This window comes from Saccopteryx leptura, chromosome 3, assembly GCF_036850995.1.
Source record: "Saccopteryx leptura isolate mSacLep1 chromosome 3, mSacLep1_pri_phased_curated, whole genome shotgun sequence".
NCBI lineage: Eukaryota > Metazoa > Chordata > Mammalia > Chiroptera > Emballonuridae > Saccopteryx > Saccopteryx leptura.
This window is the reverse complement of record NC_089505.1, coordinates 358,328,947-358,356,386: the sequence shown is the minus strand read 5'-3', so window position 1 is coordinate 358,356,386 and position 27,440 is coordinate 358,328,947. Positions and strand designations below refer to the sequence as shown.

General features: G+C 44.9%; 2 protein-coding genes across 4 annotated transcripts; both read right to left on the bottom strand.

The window, feature by feature from the left end:
- Window positions 1-208: 208 nt before the first annotated feature.
- LOC136398585 (uncharacterized) lies at window positions 209-880 on the bottom strand. The gene has a single exon (XM_066372755.1). It carries the CDS (start codon window positions 878-880, stop codon window positions 209-211), a length of 672 nt encoding a protein of 223 aa, XP_066228852.1.
- A 3,743-nt stretch (window positions 881-4,623) lies between these two features.
- NTAQ1 (N-terminal glutamine amidase 1) lies at window positions 4,624-26,531 on the bottom strand. 3 transcript variants are annotated; one of them, XM_066379434.1, is made up of 7 exons: window positions 26,350-26,531; window positions 20,579-20,678; window positions 18,031-18,081; window positions 12,287-12,435; window positions 11,133-11,257; window positions 6,269-6,376; window positions 4,624-6,181 (listed from the first exon to the last, which is right to left on the bottom strand). In XM_066379434.1, exons 1-6 carry the CDS (start codon window positions 26,445-26,447, stop codon window positions 6,276-6,278), a joined length of 624 nt encoding a protein of 207 aa, XP_066235531.1. In that variant the 5' UTR covers window positions 26,448-26,531; the 3' UTR covers window positions 4,624-6,181; window positions 6,269-6,275. The 3 variants fall into 3 exon arrangements, with proteins under 3 accessions (XP_066235531.1, XP_066235530.1, XP_066235532.1); XM_066379433.1 differs by lacking the exons at window positions 4,624-6,181; window positions 6,269-6,376 and adding an exon at window positions 6,735-7,584; XM_066379435.1 differs by lacking the exons at window positions 4,624-6,181; window positions 6,269-6,376; window positions 26,350-26,531 and adding exons at window positions 6,735-7,584; window positions 26,149-26,234.
- Between the last annotated feature and the right edge of the window lie 909 nt (window positions 26,532-27,440).

Here is a 27,440-nt window from a genome sequence, read left to right as displayed (position 1 = left end):
TAGCTGCTGTGGCTGTGAAGGAAAAAACAGTCAAGTAGCCTGATGTTGACGGGGGCGGGGGACCAGCTTTTGGTAACTGGCCAGGGAAGGAGCAGTTAAGTTGGAGATGAGAACTGAGTATCAGGGAGATTTCAGCCAAGGGAACACACAGGAAAGAAAGGTCAAACCGGGGCGAACAGAACAGGAGGTCCCTAAGGAAGGAGCGAGCTCATCCCGCTCCAGGACAGACACCTGATGCGGGAGGCAGGTCAGGGCCAGCCGGGAACAGGGGGGCTGGAACGGGGCAGCCACAGTCCGGGCCACAGAGGGCCTCGTGGGCCAGCCGGGAACAGGGGGGCTGGAACGGGGCGGCCACAGTCCGGGCCACAGAGGGCCTCGTGGGCCAGGGTGAGAACAGGGGGGCCGGAACGGGGCAGCCACAGTCCGGGCCACAGAGGGCCTCGTGGGCCAGGGTGAGAACAGGGGGGCTGGAACGGGGCAGCCACAGTCCGGGCCACAGAGGGCCTCGTGGGCCAGCCGGGAACAGGGGGGCTGGAACGGGGCGGCCACAGTCCGGGCCACAGAGGGCCTCGTGGGCCAGCTGGGAACAGGGGGGCTGGAACGGGGCGGCCACAGTCCGGGCCACAGAGGGCCTCGTGGGCCAGCCGGGAACAGGGGGGCTGGAACGGGGAGGCCACAGTCCGGGCCACAGAGGGCCTCGTGGGCCAGGGTGAGAACAGGGGGGCTGGAACGGGGCGGCCACAGTCCGGGCCACAGAGGGCCTCGTGGGCCAGGGTGAGAACAGGGGGGCTGGAACGGGGCAGACACAGTCCGGGCCACAGAGGGCCTCGTGGGCCAGGGTGAGAACAGGGGGGTTTATCTTAAGTATTGTTAAAGCCATTGCTAGTGGCCGCTTGTTTTAAAGCAGAGGAGTGAGATGATCTGATCTATATACATTTTTAAGAGATAACTCTGGCTGCTCTGTGGAGAAGAAACCGCAAGGTGGGAAAGGGACCAGAAAACCAGCAGGGAGTCCTTTAGTGCAGTGCCTAAGGCTTCTCCAGGATCCAGATGAAATACTCTGCAGGTGGCCCAGCTGTGTCTCTCCCCCGTGTCAACACTAAAGGACTGATCTGGTCAAAGGGAGTGCGCCCAGAGCAAGAACTGAGCAGGAGCTGTCCTGTGTCGAGTGGGCCTGGAGGCAGGTCTTTGATGTCTCCAGTGTTCTCTGTGGAGGGGTAGAAATGGCTAACTTATTCATCATAAAGAAGAATGGGATGAGGGCCAGACACAGAGGTGTCTCCCTGGACACCTGTCGCCCTGCAGTACTGCCCTACTTCACTGCTTTTACCACACCACTGTTTCCTTTCTCCATCCCCTCCTGGACCCGTTTCACAGCGGCCTTCGTTCCTTCTCTCTGGTGAAACTGCTCTCAAGACCTCTGAAAACATTGCCAAAGCAAGTGGTCATCTCAGTCCTCCATTTACCCAACTGATCCACACCACTTAACATGTTGGTCCCTCTCTCCCTTTGGAAGCTTTCCCTCTGGGCTGGCCTCTCTCCTCCCTCCCTCCCTGACCATGCCCTCTGCCCTCTTTCTGGTGCCTTTTCATCGTCTGACCTCTAAAGGTAAGAGTGCCCAGGTCTAGACCCAAGACTTCTTATCCATCATTCCCTCAGTGGTCTCACAGTGCTATGCCTTTAAATGCCATCTATTAACTGATGTCGCGCAAATTTATGTTCCCAACCTGACCCTCTCCCGAATCCATCTCCTTTATCCAACTATTTGGCATCTCCTTAGACATCTACGTGGCATCTCAAATTTAACATGTCCAGAATAAGACTTCTGATCTTCCTCTCCAAAACTGCTCTACCCACAATCTTTCCCATCTCAGTAAAGAGCAACCTTCTTGGCACACACAGTAAGTGTTCATTGTCTGTCTTCTCCACCAAAATGTGAGCTCTCCGAGTGCAGGAGGTTTGTTTTCCTCACAGCCGAGTCACCAAAACTGGAGCAGTGCTTGGCTCTCCACTTCATCTACCACGAATTTCTGCAGATCATCAGGGGTGCATACTATTGTCAGCTGAATGTACTTGAGCCCCCACTAGCGTGTGAATCCTGTGCAAGGTCCATTTCTATTTCAAAGTCCTGATGAAATGGGGACTTTGACAATGGAGAATGAGAGCCATAGCCTAGACTCTCATGTTTCTGTTCCACTGCTGAGCTAACTACTCCACCATCAAAATTCCAACCTCTGACAGACCACTGATCACTGTTCTCCTACTGCCCCCACCAAGGTTCCCACAGAGCCGTGTTGGGCCCCTAGTGACACAGTTCTTTCCTTCCGGTCCCAGAAGACAGAGTTTTCAAGAGGGTGAGGGACTGAGGTCAAGGGTGTATTGCATAAAGGGGAAGCGATGAGGCACACCTCATACTGCACCTACCGCCAGGGAGCACTCTAAACTCCAGGCCTCCTCGCCCAGTCTGATCCAATCATCCAGACGTCTTCTTCACACAGGTGTCATTTTCTCTTATCTAGAAGACTGCTTTGAGGACCTCTGGTCCATCAGACAGGAATAGATGTGTCTGAACCCTAAACAAGGACAAAGTTCATTTGGCTTCTTAACCATGAGGCTCCTGAATCTCATGAAAATCAAGATATATAGAAGAACATCTGTTTCCAGGGTTCCTAAACATTCTGTGAAGGACAGTAATTTCACAAATGTTGTGGAACACTTAGGGGGAGGCTTGCATGAGTAGGCACAGGATCTAACGCTATGTGGCACTTTAAAAGCCTTATTTCCAACCCAGTCAAGTATCATTATGAGCCTGACCAGGTGGTAGCTCAGTGGATAGGGCATTAGACAGGGATGCAGAGGACCCAGGTTCAAGGCCCTGAGGTCACCAGCTTGAGCATGGGCTCACCAGCTTGAGCGCAGGGTCGCTGAGCATGGGATCATAGACACAACCCCATGGTGGCTGGCTTGAGCCCAAAAGTCGCTGGCTTGAGGCCCAAGGTCGCTGGCTTAAAGCAAGGGTCACTTGGTCTGCTGTAGCCCCCAGTTCAAGGCACATATGAGAAAGTAATCAATGAACAACTCTGGTGCCACAATGAAGAATTGAGGCTTCTCATCTCTCTCCCTTCCTTTTTGTCCCTATCTGTCCCTCATTGACTCTGTCTCTGTCAAAAACAAAAACAAAACCCTGTTATGAGTGTTTGAATAAGAACTATATTGTTTAGAGAGGGAGGGCTAAACTGTTGAATCAAGTATCACCAATAATTCTGTAATGTAAAAAATATATACTTTTTTCCTCTTAACAGTTCCATAGTATACTTTTCAGCACGTATACAACTCGGCTCCACAGGGTAACCGGAACCCAGGGTGAGGGTGGCTCTATCTCCAATGGCTATCTTCTCAGGTCACTCTAGTCATCACCACTCCACCCAGTAGAAAAGGGAGGAAGGTGTGAATGAGTAGGCAGGCAATGTCTCACAAGTTAGTGGCCACATTGTTCCCCTCACAATTCCATGGTGAGAACCTGGACACATGGCCACTTCAAGCTGCAAAGGAGACTGGGAAATGTAGTCCCTGGCACAGCAGCCACAGACCAGGTATTCTCTTATTCTACAACAAGGGACAGCAAATTATAGCCCAAAGCTCAACTCTGCAGGGCCCCTGGTTTTGAGAACAAAGTTTTACTAAAGCCACACCCATTCATTCCCATACTGTCTATTATCATCTTCATATGTGGCTTTACTTGCTTCAAAGGTAGAGTTGAATAATCAGGATGGAGACCTTAAGTCCAACAAAGCCTAACATACTGACTATTTGGCCTTTTATAGAAAACATCTGCTATCCCCTTTCTAGGAAAAATACAAGAATAGATTCGGTGAGACAACTAGCAGTCTACACTTTCAAAATTTATCTTGGAAATTGTTATCAAGACACAGGAGCCTGACCTGTGGTGGCGCAGTGGATAAAGAGTAAACCTGGAAACACTGAGGTTGCCGGTTCAAAACCCTGGCTTGCCTGGTCAAGGCACCTATGGGAGTTGATGCTTCCTGCTCCTCCCTTTTCTCTCTCTCTCTATCTCCCCCCATCCTCTCTAAAATGAATAAATAAATAAAATTAAAAAAAAAAAAAAGACACAAGGAAAAAATATTCCTTGAAGCAGTTCATGACATACCAAAAGACTAAGAAACAACAGCCCTGGCCGGTTGGCTCAGCGGTAGAGCATCGGTCTGGCGTGCGGGGAACCCGGGTTCGATTCCCGGCCAGGGCACACAGGAGAAGCGCCCATTTGCTTCTCCACTCCCCCCTTCCTCTCTGTCTCTCTCTTCCCCTCCTGCAGCCAAGGCTCCATTGGAGCAAAGATGGCCTGGGCGCTAGGAATGGCTCCTTGGCTTCTGCCCCAGGCGCTAGAGTGACTCTGGTCCCCGGAGGAGCAGATCGCCCCCTGGTGGGCAGAGCGTCGCCCCTGGTGGGTGTGCCGGGTGGATCCCGGTCGGGCGCATGCGGGAGTCTGTCTGACTGTCTCTCCCCGTTTCCAGCTTCAGAAAAACACACACACACACAAAAACAAAAAACAAAAAAAAGACTAAGAAACAACAAAACAACCTATAAAGGACTATTAATTGATGAGCTGTGCATACCACAGAATATACATAACCTTTAAAACGAATAAGGAAGTTCAACATGTACTGATTAGAAAAATATCCAAATATATTAACTTTAAAAAAGCAAAATGCAGAACAGTAAATTTAGAATGCTACCATTTGTGGGGAGGAAAAAAAATAGGTTTAATACATAATACAAATAGGCTATGTAGGCATAAAAAACTCCTGGGAAGATATAAAAGAAACTGAAAACAGAGGTTGTTTCTGGGTAGGGAAGTCAGAAATTGAAGGACAGAATGGGGGGAAGTTTAGTTTTCACCATACACCCCTTCAGACATTTTAAATTTGTACAATGTGCATATACCATCTTATTTTTTAATAAATCAAAAATTAAACTGAGAAAAACCACATACACAAAAAAGTGTCATTGTTTCCACTGCTACCCAACCCCTCTTCTGAAAGACAATCTTTCTCAAAAGCCACGGTGATATCTTCAGTAGGAACAGTCGATCCTGCTGGTCTGGAACCACGGGGATTACTGTACTGGCATCGCTGCCCACTGTATGTTGGGTTCTCAGGGATTCCTTATTTCTCTTATGTTCACAGTCAACTTACAAATTCTATTTTAGTTCCCTGCTTTTCTTGAAAGTTCCTCTTTCCAGACAGTTTTTATTCAGTTTTCTCATGCATGTTGAATATAAAGAGAAGCAAATCTGACCTCGGAGAAAAATTAGGCACAGAAAGACAAACATAACAGTTTCTAAGCCTGATCAAATAAGTAACTGTGAAGAAAAACCTTGTAAGGGAATCCACCCATCTTCCAGTTAAACCCGACAGTGATCCAGTTCACACAAGCTGAAGAGAAAAAGGAATCCATTGGTTTCTCTAACTGGAAAGTTCAAAAGCGGGACAGACGCCGATGCTCCGGAATGCCCTCGGAGCTGGGTCTCGGCTCTCAGCAGCGCTGGCCTGCGCCCTGCGGTCAGGCCCTGCCGCTGCGGCACCGAGATGCCCACAGCAGTCCCGAACTCCCAGGGCCCTTGCTTAGCAATCCTGATGAACACAGGAACAGGTCATTCTGAAATCTGTCCAGGGCTGGGGTCCAAGTTTGACCCAGCTTGGGCTACCTCCTTCACCTGTACACCATCAGAACTACAGGAAATGTGCAAAGAAGGGCTTCCTCGAGGGCACTGCAGGGGTGTTAGACAGGAAAAACACAGATGTCCTCCATTGCTTCTAACAGGTCAAGACTGTGGTCCTGGGATATTTTAACAGGCAGAAACACAATAAACCTTGCTCCCCGCCCTGGTAAGACAGAGTTTTTCAATTTTGAGGCAAAGTGGCTAAGTTCAAACTGCCACATACACACACTGCCTGATGAGTCTGCACTAGACATACCTTTGAATACCAGACAGGAGACTTGCTCACACATTAGCAAAAGAAAACCTAAAACGGAAATTTGTAAATCAGATTACCATCCTGTGGTCCATCTGAAAAACCACGCTCAGGACAAAGCATTTCGGTGGTGCAGCCTGCCGAAATTTATCTTCTTCATTTTAGCCACATACTTGTTAAATCACCATCTGAAAGTCAACAAGACAGCTGTCTGAGGTCTATATTTAGCTCTAAATTATAAAATAAATTAAGAGGTTGTATTTGTATTCCTTTACCTAACATTCATTCGCCTTCTCCCAGGATCTTCCTGCTCAGCCGAACCAAACGGGTGCATGGTATTTCCGTAGAGTGAATGGTTCTTGAGTAAATGATTTCAGTTGTCCCTCCAAAGCACAAGGCAGGAAATTTCTATTAAATTTAAGTTTTCTGGTTTTTTGTTTTTATTATTAATTTTTAGAGAGAGAGGAAGGGAGAAAGCCAAAGAGAGACAGAGACATCAACTTGTTCCACTTATACAAGTCATCACTGGTTGATTCTTATACGTGCTCTGACCAGGGATCGAACCCGCAACCTCGGCATTTTAAAATGATGCTATAACTAACTGATCTACCTGGCCAGGGCCTAAAGTTTCTTAATAAGCAGAAAACTCACCTAAGATCAAAAGCTTAGACATCCTTGCTATAAGAAATTGCTGCTTTTTACAGTAGAATCATGAAGACATGAATGAAAGCTACTGCTGTATGCCGGTTTAACACCAAACATCTTTTATTTAGAATTATATGATCAAAGCCAAATTTACAATACTTCTTCAAGAAGAAAGACTGATAAATGTATTTTAAAGTAATGGTTCCCATTTACAACTGAGACATTCCTGGGGATCTCTCAGGACATCAAAAGTGACACAAAATCTTTAAAACAAAACTAATTTTAAAACAATTTTATTTAAAAAAAAATACACAAATAGTCCAAATAACACTCAAGCCTGAGAGGGCTGCAATCTTTTAAAGAACAGTCAGTCCAAAAAGACTAATACTTATCGCTGATCCAGCTCACAAAATCAGCCTTCTTCAAGCAGCAACACAATCAATCACTAGCAAACATCTATGGCGACATTTTTGGGGTGTGAAGAGAGTCACTGAGCAATGAACCACAGCCCTGCCCTCCAGGAGCTTACAGTATAGCTGGAGAAAAACAAAACATCCAGAACAAACACAGGTCCACACATCTATCACAACAAAAGCAAATACTGGCATCAGTCATCACGTGTTTTAACAAATGAGCCGTAGGAACACCTGGACAAACATACAGTACATCAAGTTTTGACCTGACATATCCAAAAAAAAAAGTTTTTATCTCTTTGTTCACTCATGTTTCAAATGAATTGAATTAAAAGAAGAAAACACAATTCCAATCCAACTGTACCATGAGGTTTACTGTTCATGTCCAGGATTTCTCCATGGTTCTACATCCAGGTGTCAAGTTCAGCAGTTCTGACTGCCAAAGCGATGGACAAATTCAGACAGCGAGTAAACAGCGCCCCACCCTACCTCAGGATCCATACTGATAAAATCATTCAGGTTCATTTTGGAATCTAAAAAAAATATGAAAAAAATGGCCACTGAAAGCACAATTTTGGTTTAACAGCAATAAAACAACCCAGAAGACTAGAAGTAGGAGAAATTACTCAAATGGATCAATATCAGTATCACTTCTGTGGTATTCCTGTCATAAATGTGTAACTTCAATCTAATCATGACAAAACATCACACAAACCCAAACTGAGGGATACTCTGACTAGTACTCTTCAAAAGCTTAGACAGTGTAAAAGAGAAAGAAATTGTCACAGATTGAAGGAGACCAAGGAGACATGACAACTCAATGTAATACCCTGGGTCAGAAAAAAAATTAGTAGGAACACTTGCAAGATTTAAATAAGCTCTGTAAGTTAACAGTATTATGTCAATATTTTTGTATCAATTGTATCATTTTCTTGGTTTCAATAATTACCCTGTGGTTTTCTCAGACACTTGGAATCTAAAGTATATATAGGAACTTTATTCTATTTTAGCAAATTCTCTAGAAGTCTAAAAATTATTTCAAAATAAAAAGTTAAATGAAAAACCAAACTGCCAATTTACAGGAAATTCAGAGGATACAAAAGGGATATAATCAGGAAAATCCAGGCTGTTTCTCCCACACTCAGTTTCTTCAACAAATAAATTTCAAGAAAACAAAAAGAGAGTTGGAAAAGAAATATATATATATATATATGTATATATATATATATATATATATATATATATATATTTAAAAAGACCATCCTTACAACAAAAAAAGCTCGACAATCAGCAATACCAGAAGTTTTGCTGACGTCATCAGCGATGTGGGGATGCAGGCTGACCAAGTACCCGAACTAAAGGAAAGCCAGGCCCCTCCAAGGCAGACGGGCAGAAGCTCTTGCTTGCCTGCGACAGATGCCACACTCCATGTATCAGTAAGCAGGCCAGCTAAAATTTCTCACTAATGGCTGATGGAACCCACAACTTCTGAAATACAATAGTATTTGTTTTCTAGGACTTTCAATATAATTAAATAAAAAATGATTACTATCTTTAGATATTCATTACTTAAAAAGAATAATGTACAAAAACACAATGAAAATTTAAACCCTGTTAAAAAGATCCATGTGTAACAAGTAAGATTTTGCCCATAATCTCTCCTGTAGCATTTGTTTACATAACACTGTCCTCAGCTCAGCTGCAATCAGCCAGTGTCACTATGACGCATCTGAGGGCAAGAAGAGGAGAGGTATACAGGACAAGAGGCGGTAACGGGCTCATAAAGGGAAGAGGACATTCTGGTGTATTCTATAACTCAGCCCAAGACCTGGGGAATGTCGTCAGCAGCGGGTGCTGGAACTGCGTCTTCAGGGCAAGGCTTAAGACTGTAAATCTCAGCTTCTTTCTTATCAGGAATGGATCCTTTCTTTAAAATACAGTAAATGCTGAATTGAAAACGGTAGTCTTGCAGACACATGGCCACCAGAATTATTAAATGTATAGGCTTTCACAATGCACAATATGTTAAATGTACTAAATTTTCAGTCATAAAAGTCAATCCCATAATTAAATGCAAGTTGCTATTAAAATATCTAAAGCATGCATTAATTTAAGGTTTGCTATTTTCTTGAACCTTTTATTAACTGTTTAAAAAATGAAACACCGCCCTAAGCAGTGGCGCAGTGGATAGAGCATTGGACTGGGATGCGGAAGACCCAGGTTCAAGACCCCGAGGTCGCCAGCTTGAGTGCGTGCTCATCTGGTTTGAGCAAGGCTCACCAGCTTGGACCCAAGGTCGCTGGCTTGAGCAAGGGGTTACTCGGTCTACTGTAGGCCCATGGTCAAGGCACATATGAGAAAGCAATCAATGAACAACTAAGGTGTTGCAACGAAAAACAAATGATTGATGCTTCTCATCTCTCTCCATTCCTGTCTGTCTGTCCCTATCTATCCCTCTCTCTGACTCTTTCGCTGTCTCTGTAAAAAATAAAAATAAAAAAGTAAAAATAAAAAAATTTTTTTAAATTAAAAAATGAAACACTGTGAATTACCTAAAAGTGACTCCATGTATCCTAACATTGGAAGTATTCCTGTGATAAATACAGGGCTTGGAGTAATGAATCGACCATGTGAGAAAACACTGCAATGTGACTAAACTATTACATGAGAAACCAGTATGTTCACCCCCACCCCCAACTCAGAGCAGATTCCTTTCAGTTTGAATCTCCAGTTCAGGAGGCCCCCGATGAACTCGTACATATGAACCAAAAGACACCTCGCCCCCCCAAAAAAACCCTCCTCAAGCAGTGTGCTAACCCTGCCCCTTTCCAGCTGTGCCCCTTAGGCTCAGAGCTTAACCTTCACGAACTTCTGTTTCTGCGTCCATCCTGACTCGGGTTGTGGTGAGAAGCAAACTAAACTAATATGTAAAGGGGCTGCCACAAAGCCCGACACATAATAGCCCTTATTATAGGGCAGCAGTCATCAAACCCAAAGAAATGACTCTGAGAGGATCGCGGCTGAGATGTTGCTGAACACCTACAATGCGCAGGCTGAGTCGGGACTCACATCTGTAAGATGGGAGGCTGCGGAGGCACAGTGCCCGAGACCACGCCCCCTCAGCAGACTGCAGGACTGACGGCAGGCCCACCCACGCAGCCCTCTCCTAACGTGGGAGCTGTCCCAATGCCAATGCTGAGCCTGGGAAGCAGGCTGGTAGATTAAAAAGCAATTCCAATATAAATTTTAAAAATTACAGAGCTTTTCAGAGAGCCTCAAAACTCAAGGTTTGATGATTTTTAGTTTACTACCTTTATATACGTCAAACATATCATTCCTTTCCTCCGTGCTGAGCGCTGACCACGCCCCATTTCTCCAGCCATGGTCGGAGCACCCTCATCAGCCAGCCGCTGGGATGATCTTGCCAATACACGGCAATGTTGTGAACAACTTTCAACCATAAATAAAGTTTCAACTCAAGTCAATGCCAAGAAATAGTAATAGGGTGAAGAACCCTTCATCCACTCAAATCTCAAGAAACTATTAATTAGATTGAGGCCTAAAAGCACCTAAGTGGTACAATAAAACCTGCCAGCTAGCTCTTACCTCTTCCTAATGTAGATTTGATTCTAGAACCAGGAATGTGACATTTCATACATCACAAGGATGCAATGGTGATTTTTTTCAGCATAACATGAAACCCCTCCACAGCAAGGTGCTACTAGTCCCACTGTCTGAGCAGTGGGTACATCCAATACTCTAACAAGTGTCGTGTCTGCTCCTTAATACCTTCCCTCTCCCATGAGTTACTGCCTTAGCACCCAGGGGGGGGTTTTACCCGAGGAACAGTGCAATGTCCCGCTCGGTAAGGGGAAACCCCTGAGGAAGCCCCCTGGCTCACCTCCAGTCTGAATGCAGGGATACGACGGAGGAGGCTCTCTCCAGTTCCCACTGGGTAAGGGGAAACCCCTGAGGAAGCCCCCTGGCTCACCTCCAGTCTGAATGCAGGGATACGACGGAGGAGGCTCTCTCCAGTTCCCACTGGGTAAGGGGAAACCCCTGAGGAAGCCCCCTGGCTCACCTCCAGTCTGAATGCAGGGATACGACGGAGGAGGCTCTCTCCAGTTCCCACTGGAGTCCTTCATGTGAGATCGGTCAGAAGCGAAGTTCTTCAGGTAAGAATCTGCGCGGATAACTCGAAATTTCCTGCAGGTGAGTCAGCATTTGTTTACCTCAGGGAGGTATGGCAGTTGAAATTCTAAGTCAATTGTTATGTAGACTAATTTCCTATGACATGCACGAAAGTCTGCAGGTGTTTCTGTACTAACAGTAACATGAAATTATTTACATGCAATTAATGAAGAAGCCCCGGGAAATGATCAGAACAAGGAAATCCAAAACTACGAAGGCACGAAATATATCTGGTTGTCATTATTTACTCAATTGTGTATCAGGGCAAAATACATTATTTTTAGGTGAGGCCATGAAAGCCTTCTGAATTTTGGCATCATAAGGCATTTCATTCCCACACCACATACACCCCCCAAAAAACAAGAGTATGAGAGAAATCTCCAAAATGACTAAGAAAATACTTGAGATCTTACCACACAAAAAAATTTTAAAGGTTTTATTTGATTTTAGACAGAAGAGAGGGAGAAAAAGGGGGTCGGGGAAGAGCAGGTAGCATAAACTTGTAGTAGTTGCTTCTTGTATGTGCCTCGACCCGGCAAGCCCAGGGTTTCGAACTGGCGACCTCAGCATTCCAGGTCGACGTTTTACCCACTGCACCACCACAGGTCAGGCCACTGCACTGCCAACCTTTTATTTTGTTATTTCATTTTTTTAGATTTTATTTATTCATTTTTATTAGAGAGAGAAGAGAGAGAGAGGAAAAGAGAGAGAGAGAGAGAGAGAAGTGGGGGAGGAGCAGGAAGCATCAGCTCTCGTATATGCCTGTACCTGGCAAGCCCAGGGTTTCGAACCATCGACCTCTGCGTTCTAGGTCAGCGCTTTATCCACTGCGCCACAAGTCAGGCTGCCAACCTCTTATATGATGGACAACCTTTAAAACTTTAAAACGTTTTGAATCTTCTATGTAGCACATCATTCTCAACCCAATGGTGATGCCAGACAAGTAATCTTTATGAAACAAATGCAAAAATAAACAAAACGGCTCTATGAAACTGTCACGGTCTCACTTCAGAAAGAAGGGAAATCCATCCTGCATTTGCTCACCTTCGAAACTGTGGATGGATGTCCTCATCAGACTTGAAGGCATCCTCCACATAGGCGTCAAAGGGACAGGGAAATGGCAGTACAGTGTCGAGATCATAAATGAAGCTCTGTCCTCCACTCGAAACATGAAGCAAGACAACATGGTAATCCTAGAAGTAAAGTTGCTGAAGTTAGCCAAGTTATTTATGATGGTGAACTCCAAATCTATACCATATATAATGCATACAAAGCATCAAAAACAGATACAAGGCAGACCCTGGCTGGTTGGCTCAGTGGTAGAGCGTCAGCCTGGCGTGTGGGAGTCCCGGCCAGGGCACACAGGAGAAGCGCCCATCTGCTTCTCCACCCCTCCCCCTCTCCTTCCTCTCTGTCTCTCTCTTTTCCCCTCCCGCAGCCAAGGCTCCATTGGAGCAAAGTTGGCCCAGGCGCTGGGGATGGCTCCTTGGCCTCTACCTCAGGCGCTAGAGTGGCTCTGGTCGCGGCAGAGCTACGCCACAGATGGACGGAGCATCGCCCCCTGGTGGGCGTGCCGGGTAGATCCCGGTCAGGCACATGCGGGAGTCTGTCTGCCTCCCCGTTTCCAACTTCAGAAAAATACAAAAAAAAGAAAAAAACAGATACAAGGCAAATACAGCCCTCTTCATGATAGCAAAATAGCAAACACAAAACCCTGAAAACAGACCAAATGTCCAGTGACAGGGTATACAGTTAAATGTATACATCAACTACCCTTTGACAAGCAATGTTACCACCTCAAGGAATCGACCCTACAGAAAAATGGCCATACAGATGTCAAAGTGTATGTGTGTGTGTAGATAGATATAGATATAGCCTGGCCTGCAGTGGCACAGTGGATAGAGCATCGACATGGAATTGCTGAAGCCACTGGTTCAAAATCCTGGGCTATCTGGTCAAGGCACATATGACAATCAGTGAACAACTAAAATGAAGCAACCATGAGTTGATACTTCTCACCTTCCATCCCTCTCTCTCCTCTCTCTATAAAATCAATAAATAGCCTGACCAGGCGGTGGCACAGTGGATAGAGCGTAGGACTGGGATGCAGAGGACCCAGGTTCGAGACCCCGAGGTCGCCAGCTTGAGCGCCGGCTCATCTGGTTTGAGCAAAAAGCCCACCAGCTTGAACCCAAGGTCGCTGGCTCCAGCAAAGGGTTACTCGGTCTGCTGAAGGCCTGAAGTCAAGGCACATATGAGAAAGCAATCAATGAATAACTAAGGTGTTGCAACATGCAATGAAAAACTAATAATTGATGCTTCTCATCTCTCTCCGTTTCTGTCTGTCCCTGTCTATCCCTCTCTCTCTCTCTGTCTCTCTAAAAAAAATAATAAAAAAAATCAATAAATAAAATCTTTAAAAAGAAAAAAAAAGATATGAATATATTTATACAAAGAAAATCTCTGGCCTGAGTGAATAGAGGATTAGACTGGGATGCAGAGGATGCAGTCTTAAAACCCCGAGGTCACCAGCTTGAGCACGGGCTCACCAGCTTGAGAATAGGGTCACTGGCTTGAATGTGGGCTAACAGACATGACTCCATGGTCACTGGCTTGAGCAAGGCATCACTGGCCCAGGCTGTAGCCCCACCCCAGTCAGGGCACAGATGAGAAAGCAATCAATGAACAACTAAGGTGCCACAATGAAGAACTGATGCTTCTCATCTCTCTCCCTTCCTGTCTGTCTACTGCTATCTATCCCGCTCTCTATCTCTCTATTAAATTAAAAAAAGAAAGAAAATCTCTGTAGTATTATTTATAACATGTAGATTCAGAAACAACCAAAAGTCCACCAAGAGTAGTATAGTTAATAAACAATGATGCAGCCTCAGGACAGAGTACTATACAGCTATTAAAAAGATTCTGATAAATTTATGTGGAAAACATAAAAATGCCTATGTTATATAGTTAGATGGAGGAATCAGATTGCAAAATATATGTATTATTGTTTTAAGAGCTGCATGTGCCCTGGCCAGATAGCTCGGTTGGTTAGAGCATCATCCCGAAACACAGAGGTTGCCAGTTCGATCCCCAGTCAGGGCACATCCTGGAACAGATTGATGTTTCCATTTCTCTCTCTAGAATAAATAAATCATTTAAAGAAATAAATAAAAGCTATATATATATATAGACACATCACACAATCAGAAATACATAGGCATGTGTATGAATACAGAGGGAAAAGTCTGCAAGAATATCCCCTAAACCAGTGGTCCCCAACCTTTTTTGGGCCATGGACTAGTTTAATGTCAGAAAATATTTTCACGGACCAGCCTTTAGGGTGGGATGGATAAATTCATCACATAACCGAGACAAGCATCAAGAGTGAGTCTTAGATGGATGTAACAGAGGGAATCTGGTCATTTTTAAAAATAAAACATTGTTCAGACTTAAATATAAATAAAACAAAAATAATGTAAGTTATTTATTCTTTCTCTGCAGACCGGTACCAAGTGGCCCACGGACCGGTACGGGTCCACGGCCCGAGGGTTGGGGACCACTGTCCTAACTATTAACAAAGGGGACTATTTCAGGTTAGCCTGGAAAGGGAAAGAAAGACTTCAGTTTTTTGTTTTATTCTGTATTTATAGTTAAAAGAAAAAAAATTGTTGGTTTGAGTTTTTTGTTTTCCTAAATAAGCTAAAACGTCATCTGTAACTATTAAAAAGTAAAGAGAGCTTTTCTCGGGCACAACTTGGTCACAGACACGCTCGTTCCCAGACACCGGGCACTGCTGGAAGAAATGTCAGGGCGGTTATCAAGGGACATGCGGGCAGTCTGGTGCTCCGAGTTCCTCGGAACAAAAACGCTGTCACAGAGGACAGCACTGTGAGATTAAAAGTTTAACTATATTAATATAATATTAATACCACCATCCTACGTTTCTAGTACTCCAGAGCTATAAAGCACTTTCTCAAAAGTTATTTCCTTTGTGAGGTGGGAAAGATAATTCACTGAGACTAGAGATGCTGTACCATCAAAGCCTAAAGCGCTTCCTCCAGCTCCAATTCCATCTGAGCAAAGCAGAAATAGCATCAGAAATGGACGCCTATTCCCTACACTCCCCTTAATGCATCCAACTCGCCAGATACAAACGAAGAGTGTCTTCCCCTTGAACAGTCCTGTTTCCCCTCCCCTGGGCTCATTCATCCTATTCCCCTCCACCTTCGGCAAACTTCCCCACCGTTCTCCCCATATCCATCACTCACTCTGCCTCAAATGCCTTCTTCCCCATTAAGTCCGCTTGTTTTATCTTCTCCCACCCCTGCTAGAAGTCTCCGTTTTATCCAATATCTGTTTCTCCCTTGACATCTACTACCTCACATTACAGCTGTTTTGCAGGGCACACTCCTTATTATTTGTGGGAAACTGTGCTGCTGAAATACAGACACAAAGGTAAGAAGGACACCTGCCCCCCTCAAGGAGTTCCCAGAGGAGTGGGTGGGAAACAAGTGAATTGCTACAGGATGGCGAGGATGAGCTGGAACCAGGGTGCAGGCGAGCATGCAGGTGAGCGCATTCTGAGGCTGGGTCACCTCGTTCAAGCCCTAGCCCTGCCACGTGCCAGCCTGTTACTTCTTTTATAAAATGGAGGAAACGATAGCATTTACCCCTGAGTGTACTGGGACAATTAACAAGATTATGAATGTAGATGCCTTTTAAAAAGGCAACAAGAATCAGAAGAGACAGGGACTGATAACCAAGGAGTTTTACTGAGGAATCTCGCCTGAAGGGGAGAACCTTCCAGAAAGGAGATACAACTTGTGAAAAGGCATAAACAATGAACATCCACGCCTTCTAGTTCATTCAGGTCCACATTCCTGCACACCAGATGGCTGAAGAACTTGAGGGAAAGTAAGCCTCAACTTGGAACCGCCTTCCCAGCACAGATGTGCAGCCCAGGGACGCAGACTGAAGCCGCTGCCTCTCTCTCTGAGTCGGGCTCAGTACTGGCCCAGACGCCAAGAAAGACCCAGTGGGGCGAGGGGAAGGGACAGCCACCTAGAACTGGTCTGCTCCTTGCGGTCTGGTGTCTACCCCCTCAGGGAGGCCTACCCAGTTCCTACTCCAGGACAGCAGTGAGGCAAAGCTACACCTGCCAGACGGTGTGGGGGGACTTCCTGCGACAGGGTTCCCCACCCTGAGCTGCCCTGAGCTGCTGTGTAAGAGGGACATGACCGCAGGCCCTTGTCCTGTCAGTTTTCCTGAGACGGGAAGCAAGGCCATGGATTCAAACCCAGCTGAGTGCTTCAATGGGGACGACTTCTAGGGCAGACAGACGTCTGCAACAGGGTTACGCAGGGTCTCCAGGAGTAACAGCTAACGGTTCCCGAGCACCAGCAGCAGACACCATGCCGGACACCCAGAGAGTGCTTCCTGCATTGCCTCATTTAAACATCACAACCCCACCGACCTGGAAAAAAGGATAAATAACACGCCCATTCTGCCCAGCCTACCAATGGAAGACTGGGCCTCAACCCCAGGGCGCCTGACTCTAAGCCCAGCCTCCTAACCCAACACTGCTGGATCTGGGCTGTAACGTCAGAGCAGCACATCACCCACTGGGAAAAGAAGCGAGAATGTGAGCTCCGTGAAGCCAAGGATGCTAGCCTATTTTATGCCTGGCATATAACAGGTACCCAATAGGTATATCTTAAATAAATCAATGAAGCCAATTCAAATGATATCTTAAATATCAGAAACTAGATGCTTGTTACGTTATCATGAATAGAGTTTTTCTCTTACTTTATCTTCAGGTTTCCTAGCATAAACAACTCTGTTCTTCAGGGGGCCCGGCTGAGGTGGCGCACAGATGTGCACTGGAAAGGACCCAGGCCGAGACCCAGCTGTGCCACTGACCAGCCAGATGACCTGGGGCTACTTGCTTTGCCTTCCTGGGCTGGCTTCTTCACCTGAAAAATGAAAGGTCTTTCCAATGCCAGTCAGGTTCACTCAGGAGCCTGCTGAAAACGCTAATTCCTGCCTGACCAGGCAGTGATGCAGTGGACAGAGCGTCAAATTGGGACATGGAGGACCCAGGTTCAAATCCCCGACGTCGCTGGCTTGAGTGCAGGCTCACCAGCTTAAGCACAGGGTCACCAGCTTGTCTGTGGGATCACAGACATGACCCCATGGTCACTGGCTTGAGCAAGGGGTCATTCACTCTGCTGTAACCCCTCCACCCCCAGTCAAGGCACATATGAGAAAGCAATCAATGAACGACTGAGGAGCCTCAACGAAGAATTGATGCTTCTCATCTCTCTCCCTGCCTCCCTGCCCCTATCTCCCCTCCCTCTCTCTCTCACACAAAAACAAAAACAAACAAACCAGAAAAAAAACAATCAAACCCTAATTCCTGAACCCTTCTCTAGATCAACTAAATCAGAAAGCTGTATTTTGAACACAGTCTCCAGATAACTCTCATGTGCAGCTGGAGTAAATATTGCTCCAGTTCTTTCCGGAGGTAAAAGGAGAAGAGTCTGGGAGATCACAAATATATCTGCCACACAGACCGTCTAAAATTATTTCTGTAAGTTTCAAAATTAAAATAAACAAGCCATAAGTGCTTCTGCCTTAGGCCAAATGACATCTATTCTCTAAAGTCAATTTATAATTAGTAGAGCCCTTCTCTACTGCCCTATCATTTCTGCTCTACCAAGACATAAAGGCCACTCAGGGGTGCCGAGTACTAATGACGCATCAGCAGCTCTCTGTGTCAACCATCTCACCCAGATCACAGGTCCGTCTCCAGGTCGTGCCTGCTGTTTCCAGATAGGTATCTACAAAAAACAATAAAAATCATAAGCCGCAATTTCCGTTAAACCACTACCAAATTCTTTAGAGCTATTCTGACATGGAAAATAAAATATTTCTAAGCAAGCAATAATCAAGGCAAAAGAAAAATGGATATACTGCTAAATGCCCTTAAAACTGAAAAAGTAAAAGTTAATTATACGATGGTCTTTGGAGAGGAGAAAGAGACTGAACTATAAACAGGAGGCCTGCAGGGTCAAGTCTTGCTTTCCCACTTACCCAGGGAACCTCCTGAGTCTCTATTTCCTCATCTATAAATCCGAGCTAGCTGTCTGGAACTTGCCTATTTCTCAGGGTTCCCACTGGGATCAAATGAGCCAATCTTTGTAAACATGCTTTACAAAATATAAAAAGGTTACTCTTTTTAATACTTCATATAAATTTACTGCAGTTCTATTTAAACTCCTAGTGAGGGACTACACTCTCCTAACTCAGCCATACCCTGGAAGGAAAAACATCTCATCCAAACACACACTTGAAAATGTTGCTATAAAAAAAAATACAATAATATTTTAAAGAAAAATCTAAACTTAAAAAAATAAAATGTTGCTGTATAGCGCCCTGGCCAGGTAGTTCAATTGGTTAGAGCAGTGGTTCTCAAACTTTTTGAAGTCAGGGCGCATTTAAAATCCTACAAATAATTGTAGGTGCACTATATACAAATTTCTGAGAAATATGTTATAATAATTAAGTCAAATATTAAAGAAAAAAATATAAAGTCCAAGCATTCTTTTATGGTAATTAAATAAATACGACAAAATTAAATTTATTCTGACATTAAAAAACATTTTTATGTTACATTTTTTGAGTTATGCTTGTTAGAATTCGTAAGAAAGGGGTTAAAAATTTTTAAAAAATGACATAAAAGTTATCTTTTTATATATATAGATACATTCTTAGTAAGATTTAGTAAATTTGGCAATTCCCGGCGTGAATGTGTTAAGTTTTTTCATTCCTGAGTTTATGAGAAACATGAGCCTGATGTGTCCTAGCGATTTCTTCAATGTTTGGGCATAGTCTGAAAGGCAAACTCTCATTTCTTCGTCAATACATTGAAGAATTCCTCTCTTTTTACTCTTAATTGTGTTGAGGGTAGAAAATCCTAATTCACATAAATAGGATGTTGAAAATTGTAGTAAAATGTTCAAAGCTTTTTTAGATATTGCCACATATTCTTCTTTCATAGAAATCCAAAAGGCTTCAAGGGACAATTCCTTATGTTTAATCATCAATCCATGATCAGTGGATATAGCTGCCGGTTCTTCTTCTTCTGTTAATGTTAAACCAAATCACTTGAAGCTTCCACGAATGGATTTCTAATCCAGTTGTATTGTTCAGTGTTAAGTGATGGAAAATGCTATAAATTAAATTCCGCCCGTCAGCCTTCAAGTCGTATTTTATTTACACTTAACTTTTGCTCACTTCCAGAATAGGATTCTTCAATATCATGCTTCTTTTTAAGAAATCTACCCATTTTATTTGGGTGTATTTATCTAAAAATAATATAATGAAGTGTTAATAATAAATATAATAATGATGTGTTAACGAAAAGAGTGGTATTTCCATAATGAAATGGTATAATAGAGTAACTATATTTATTTTTATATCTGGGAGCATGCTGCGAACCAGCGCAGCTGGTAATTCCAGGTCCCGAGTGGGAATGGTGCGAAATTAAGAAAATACGCAGAATTAAGAAAATACGGTATCGGGAGGGCCCTGTAATTGCTGCTGGCAAGAACAAAGCATGCCCAAAAACCACATCTTGCTTTATTTATAGGGCAAAGTGGGCCATTAGCAAATCAGTAAGATCTTTGATTGTTTCCAAGGCAATCCAAGAATTTTACCAAGTGCAGAAAACCTCCATCATACATATCATCTTAACTTTACACCAAACAAAGGACAGAAGAAACTTGCCTCCAGTCTTTCCGGGGAACATGGAGGGTAGTGTAAACAATCCAGCACCACAGCTTAACAACCTTTTGCAACCTAATCAGACAAGTGAGGTGGGGGGTTGGGCAGACTGTCAGCTTACACCAATTCCCTACACCTCTGTCCCCCCAAAATTTAAACTCTAAAAATCCTGTTTGGTTTTTTGGTCCCCAACAGGCACATATTTCTCTGGAATACTATAGGGCGCACCTGGAAATCTTCTAGGGCGCAGCAGTGCGCCCTGGCGCACACTTTGAGAACCATGGGGTTAGAGTGTCATCCTGACACACCAAAGTTGTGGGTTTGATCCCAGGTCAGGGCACGTACAAGAATCAAAAGATGAATGCATAAATAAGTGGAACAACAATCAATGTTTCTTTCTGTCTCTCGATTCTTTCTCTCTCAAATCAATAAGAAAATAAAATGTTGCTGTATTTTGTAAAGCACATTTTAAAACAGTACTAAATCCACTCTACATTAGCTTCTAATATCCTAAATTTCTTGTTTTCTTTCTGCAATCACTCACCAACTTACCATCTTCCTCTCATTAGATATGAAGACAGCGTAACATTCTTCTAAAGGATACTGGTCATGGTTTTTTATGTATTCACAGAGCTTCCAAATATTTTCTTCACTGAAATAAAATAATTGTTTAATCAATATAATTAAGCAAGAACACTGTCTTTCAAATCTGAACAAAAGACTGATGATGCCATAAAACTGTTGGAAGAGACCTTAAACACCATCTCATCCAACAACTGGCTAACATATCCTCCTCTAAAACACCCCCAACCAGCTGTTACCCAGCCTGTGCTGCATGTGGACCCCTCTGCAGAGAGCGTGCATTACCTACCCCAGCAGTGCTTGTGTATGGAAGCATTTTATAACTGATAAAACGCTATGTCAGTATTCCATAAACTTTGTGTCCAGGGACTTGGGATAGAGCTGGAATTCCAACTCAGCCATTTAAAAGGTAAGAAGCTTTAGCCTGGCCAGGTAGCTCAGTTGGCCAGAGCGTCGTCCTGACATGCCAAGGTCGTGGGTTCAACTCCCAGTCAGAGCACATACAAGAATCAACCAATGAATGCATGAATAAATACAACAAAATCAATGCTTCTCTCTATATATCTCTCTCTCTTTCACTAATCAATTTTTTTTTAATTTTTAAGATATGAAGCTTTGAACACCGTGACCTGAGTGTCTCCTTTTCTCATCAGTAAACAGGACATAATCACATTACATTATAAACACAGTGCATCCTAGTTTTCTGCTCCCCTGAGGAGTGGGGCAGGGCAGGTGTTTGGGGTAGGAGAGCTCTTGGATGGAATGGATCAGGGCAGTTATGTGATTATGTCCAGTAATTCTTTCAGAGGAAACCCCTGTGAGTGTGATTCCCAAGTTCCTCCAGTCCAGAGGAAGCCCTGACTTTCAGGAAACTCTTTCTCATGCTGTACTAAAATTCATCTTCCTAGTTCTCCACCCCAGATTAACCTCCCTTCTCCGAGAAGCCTTCTGCCAGCTGAAGCAGTGGTCAGAACTGCCTGAGGAAAGCACTGCCCAGTGCGTGAACCCAGGCCACACTGGCAGCCAGTGCCACACGCCCGCACAGGCTAAGCCCCTGGGTTCCTTCTCGAGTGAGCCACACTGTACCATTGCTCAAAGTGAGTGATACCAACACTGCTCACACATGCGACTCAGCCGTCAAAGCCTAATTTCCAGCCACCTACACCGTGCTACCCGAAAATAAAGCAAGGCACCAGGGACTGTCACCATCTTATGGAAATAAACACTTTCAAGTCATACGTCTTGCCCTTGTCTACCTGTCACAATGTTCCATACATCTAGGCTTAAAGTACCAACATTGAGTTTCTGTGTTTTTCCCCTATGATTTTGTTTTTCTCTAAGATACCTAAGAAACGTTATGGGAAAAGTTGTGGTAGAGGTGACAACTACCTCTAGTAGAGATTAAAGGAGATTGCTACTACTAACCACTTCCATAGGATATGTAGTAGGAGCAACAAAAAATGTACTGCACACATCCCCCAAGGCATCTGAGGGACCTGCTGGGTCTGACTGCAGAAGTGTGCTTTCTGTCTTTAAGTTTACTACCTGAGATAAGTCCCTAATCTCTTGACACTTCACTGTGATTAAGAAGCAATGCTCTTTTAAGGACAATAACAGTCTTTAAAATTGAATTAATTGTGATGAATGTTATAATATAAATACCACTTATAATTAAAAAAAAACACTAGTATATCCTTTTCAAACAATACTGTTTCAACAGGACATATAACATGTAGTATCTAACATTTTTTAAAATCTGGATATTCTAAGACCAAGTTTTGAGAAGACTGTCTTACCAACAGACATTTTGGAGAGTTGATCATAAACATCTTTAAGAGGCTGTGATACACAAAACACTATGCTAAGTGCTTGGACGATATGATAAATCAGAGCTTACAGACAGTGAGAGAAGACAAACAGATGCATAAATAAGAAAGCATCCAAGGCCATAAAAGATGCAGAAAAGCACAGAAGAGGAAATCACTGATTTAAGAGATGAGGGAAGATGGAGGAGGTACATGTCAGTTGCCTTTCCTTGTTTGTTCCCCTTCACCTCATCCCAAGGATGGTCACAGAATTAATGCAAAAAGTTCACAAATCCATATGTCATGTAAGGTCTATCGGTAGGCTGAACTCACATGTGCTTTGGACATATCTAGCATCTTTTAAATATGTGTGAATGCCATTAGAGAAATGCAAATTAAAACCACAATGAGATGTCACCTCACACCCGTTAGAATGGCGCTCATCAACAAAACAACACAGAATAAGTGCTGGCGAGGATGTGGAGAAAAGGGAACCCTCCTGCATTGCTGGTGGGAATGCAGACTGGTGCAGCCTCTGTGGAAAACAGTATGGAGATTCCTCAAAAAATTGAAAATTGAACTGCCTTTTGACCCAGCCATCCCACTTTTAGGAATATACCCCAAGGACACCATAGAACGGTTCCAGAAGGAGAAATGCACCCCCATGTTTATAGCAGCATTGCTCACAATAGCGAAGATCTGGAAACAGCCCAAGTGTCCGTCAGAGGACGAGTGGATTAAAAAGCTTTGGTACATATATACTATGGAATACTATTCAGCCATAAGAAATGATGACATCGGATCATTTACAATAACATGGATGGACCCTGATAACATTATACGGAGTGAAATAAGTAAATTAGAAAAAAACTAAGAACTATATGAACCAATGCATAGATGGGACATAAAAATGAGACTCAGAGACATGGCCAAGAATGTGATGGTAACAGGGAGTGGGGTGGAGGGGTGGGGAAGGGGTGAGGAAGGAGAGGGAGGGAGTGGGGGGAGGGAAGGGGCACAAAGAAAACCAGATAGAAGGTGACGGAGGACGATTTGACTTTGAGTGAGGGGTATGCAGCATTATCAAAGGTCAAAATAATCTGGAGATGTTTTCTCGGAACATATGTACCCTGATTTATCAATGTCACTGCATTAAAATTAATAAAAATAAGATTTAAAAAAAATAAAAAATAAATAAATATGTGTGAATGCTACACAGAAAAAACAAATTTAAACATAAGAGATAATGAATTTTTAGTCCCTTTCTATTGTCTTCCCTCCTCCCCAGAATACAATTAATATCATGTATGAGAGCCTTGTGAAACTTTTGATGTTAATAAAATGGAGAGTTCTGTATATTTGGAAACACTGGCAGTCAGTTGGAATAGAAAGAACCCTGGATTTGATATGAGTCCTGACACCCATTTAACTAATTCAAAAAAAGTAGGGAGTAATGACAATAGTGTCTCAACTTGATTATTTGGGCAGCAGAAAAGCTAACAAAGCAGCATCAGGACCAAGATTCTGCAAGGGTGATGAGCTGAAGTCAGGGAAGCATGCAGGAAAGAAAAATGCTCTACAAAGCCCAGTGCCACACAAATACTGGCCACCACCATTACCACAATTATTAAAAGATAAGTAATATCTGACAGAGCTAGCAGAAGTAGAGGTGGGCCTTGGTCAGGTAGCTCAGTTGGTTAGAGTGTTATCTCCACATGCCAAGGTAGTGCGTTCAATCCCCGGTCAGGGCACATATGAATGCATACGTGGAACAAGAAATCAATGTTTCTCACTCTCTCTAAGTCAATTTTTAAATAAAAGAATTAACATACTCAAGATATCATCAGAGCCATGGCTGAGAAACCCTACAGTAAGGCAGATAAGGTAGGTTCAAAATGGGGTTGGAAGCACAGACAGTGACCAGACCTTAGGGTTTGTTATGCTCAGGAGATGGACAATGTGATCATTGGACTCAGACTCCTCCTCCACTGTGCAGGTCACACATAATGATTCTGGGCGGGACCCTGACAGGTGCTGTTTTACCAGCTCCCACTTGATTCTCCAGCACATTCAAATTCAAAATGGCCTTGAGCAGTCTGAAGCCTGCTAAAGTTAAAGACCTGATGGAATCGGGAAGAGCTCGGCAGAGAGACCTGTCAGGAAGAATTGGAACAGGCCCTCAACAGCTAGTCAAGGAAGGTCTGGCCTATGGGTGAAGGCACTAAAATGTGACCTGTTGAAGGGATGTTTGTTTACCATCCTTCCACCAAATCACTCCACTCAGTCTGTGCCAGCCTCCCTGTTATTCCTAGACCTTTCATGGCATACTTCCTTCTCAGAGCCTTTGCCCCTGCTGTTCCCCTGTCTGGAATGATGTCCCACCAATATCCAAAGTTCCCGCCCTCTTTTTCTGCAGATTTCTGTTCATGTATCACTTTACCAACAATGTCTTCCTTAAATACCCTAATGTAAAATAGTTAAGTCTCCACCCTTGACCTGGTTTTATCTGTCTCATAGCACTTACCACCACCCAAACATGGTTTACTTGTTTTGTCTGCTTTCACACAACCAACACACATAAAAACCATAATATCTTACCAGGGACGTTGTCTATTTTGTTCACTGCTGTATTCCTAGTGCCTAGAATCGCGCAATAAACATTTATTGAAGGAAGGGAAGAAGGGAGGGAGGGAGGGAGGGGACGAACAATAAATGGGCATTAGGGACAAGAACTAATAGGATTTGGGTGGGAGGCAGGGCAGGAAGAAAGTGCAGTAGGTAAGCATGGACTACAGCATTACAGAGGTTCCAGTTTCAGGACCAGCACTTGCTAGATGGATCATCGTGGGCAAACAAGCTTCTCTGTGGCTCATCTTTTCATTTAAAAAATTAGGGGGGGGGGGAATTAATTAGGAAAGTGATAATAAATGGAACCTGTGTCCCAGGCATGGATGAAAGAACTTGGTACTGGGCCTGCCACGTAGTCAGAGCTGAACAAACGTTAAGCTCTTCTTGGTGGCACTGGTTTGGTGGCCAGCCTAAGGGGGGAAAGGTAGTTGTAGATGACTCTAAAGTTTCACAATTGTGAAGGGGCTGCGGTGGAAAAAACATCATTACAAGGCAAGGGAAGCAGTAGGTGTGGGAGTAAAAAGGAGCAAGGCAGGAGTGGTGATTCAGCCAGAGGTGGGCTAGGACAGGGCGCAATGTATGGAGCCCAGAGCCAGACTCTACGTGTAGACCCCCGTTCCTTCACTCACAAGCTATGTGGCCTCAGCCAAGTTACTTCAGTATTCTCATCTTTAGAATAGGGATGACAAAGGTACCTACCTCCTAGGGTGGTGGGGGGATTTCAATGTATTCGTTTACATAAACCACAGCACAATGCTTGGCATGTAACATGTGCTATGTAATTATAACCATTGTTATAAGGACAACACGGTGGGTAAGATCATGGTTTTTGGTACGAGAGTCTGAATTGGATTCCGTCCTTCTATTAACTGGGTGACACCTAGGAAAGATATTACTGCGAAATCTCAGTGCCTCCATTATCTTCTAAAATTCAAACGACCTTCACAACCGTGTGAAACCACACAAGTTTCGCCAGAGTCATTTTCAAAAGGCTCTCTGCATTCCACCTCCTCCTGCAACTCTCGTTCCTGGGCCCCCAGCACTGGGATCTGCTGAGAAACGTCAAGCGAAAGGCGCCCAGCCGAAGTAAGGCGCCGCCAACCCTACCATCCCCGGCGCAATCCGCCCTGCCGCACCGCCATCCACACGATCACGCTCTCCTCAAGAGACGAGGGCGACCATTCCCGCTCCCTCCTCCCGCCAAACCGAAAAGCCGCCAGTCCGGGCCCGCAGCACCCCGGGAAGGGGCCGGCAAGAGGCGGGGCGAGCCAGGGAGATGCTCCGGGCAGCGCCGTCCGAGCCCCTCACCAGTAGCAGCTGTTGTAGACACAGTCGTCCCGCGGGGGGCTGGCCGGCTGGTAGTGGGCGGCGGCGGCGGCGGCGGCGGCGGCGACATCTTCCTCCATGGTGCTTTGAACCAGGGCACCAACCTAAGGCGGACCGACTGGACCACCCCGCGGGCGGGCGTCCGCTCGGGTTTTCGCGGCAGGGTGGGCGTGGCCAGGGGCCGCTGGTGCAGTTCCTGAGCGGAGGAGCCTGGGACGGGTAGGCGGAGCCTGGGCGGGGTGGGCGGGGCAGTTTCCCAGCGCACGGCCCGGCGGTGGGGGGTGGGGGCGGGTCAAGTTCCGGTAAGTGGAGCTAGAAACTGAGCGGGCGGGCCCAGGGAGGCTGAGCCAGGAAGGCGGTGTGCAGGTTCCGGTGGGCGGGGCCGGGGCGGGTTGCGTGGAGCAGGTTCGAGGGGGGTGGAGCCAGGGTGGGTTGAACGGCATGAGTTCCCAGCGTAGAAGACTGCCCGATTGCGGGTGAATCGAGCGGGGCCGGGAATGCTGAGGTGGTGGTAACCGCGGGGGAACTGGTTAGCTGCGGAAGAAGAGAGGCCACCGGCCAGCGACCTGGAGAGGAGTTGGGAGTAGTTGCAGTTGGTAAGCCGCCAGACCCTGGACGGCGCCTCGCGTACTCTCCACGATGAGCTTGAGGGCTTTCCTCCCACCTGGGGCAGGGTTGCCAGCTGTGAAGAAGCCAGATGAGTTGCGGAAGGCTCCATGTGTGCGAGTGAAATAAGAGAAACTTACATGTGTGAAAATGAAGCCTTAGCACTTTAAGCCTAGAGTCCGCGGGACCCCGGGAAAAGAGGGGCGGGGATAGAGGGTTAATTCCAGCTGTTTGCACCAAGGATGGTTCTCACTGTATTGTAACTAAGAAATAATAATAATAAAGACTAGTATATAGGCTCAGAAACAGACAAGGATTTCTTTCTTTCTTTTTCTTTCTTTTTTTTTACAGGGCAGAGAGAGTCAGAGAGAGGGATTGATAGGGACAGACAGGAATGGAGAGAGAGATGAGAAGCATCAACAGTTTTTCGTTAGGACACCTTAGTTCAGGGTTCGGGAACCCTTTTG

Excerpts from the sequence above, each read along its gene's own strand:
- LOC136398585 (XM_066372755.1), bottom strand. The coding sequence starts at position 880 with ATGGCTTTAACAATACTTAAGATAAACCCCCCTGTTCTCACCCTGGCC.
- NTAQ1 (XM_066379433.1), bottom strand. The coding sequence starts at position 26,447 with ATGGAGGAAGATGTCGCCGCCGCCGCCGCCGCCGCCGCCGCCCACTAC. Across the intron at positions 20,679-26,349 it reads GTCTACAACAGCTGCTACTG|TGAAGAAAATATTTGGAAGC; the intron begins GTGAGGGGCTCG and ends ATTTTATTTCAG. Across the intron at positions 11,258-12,286 it reads ATCCATCCACAGTTTCGAAG|GAAATTTCGAGTTATCCGCG; the intron begins GTGAGCAAATGC and ends ACTCACCTGCAG.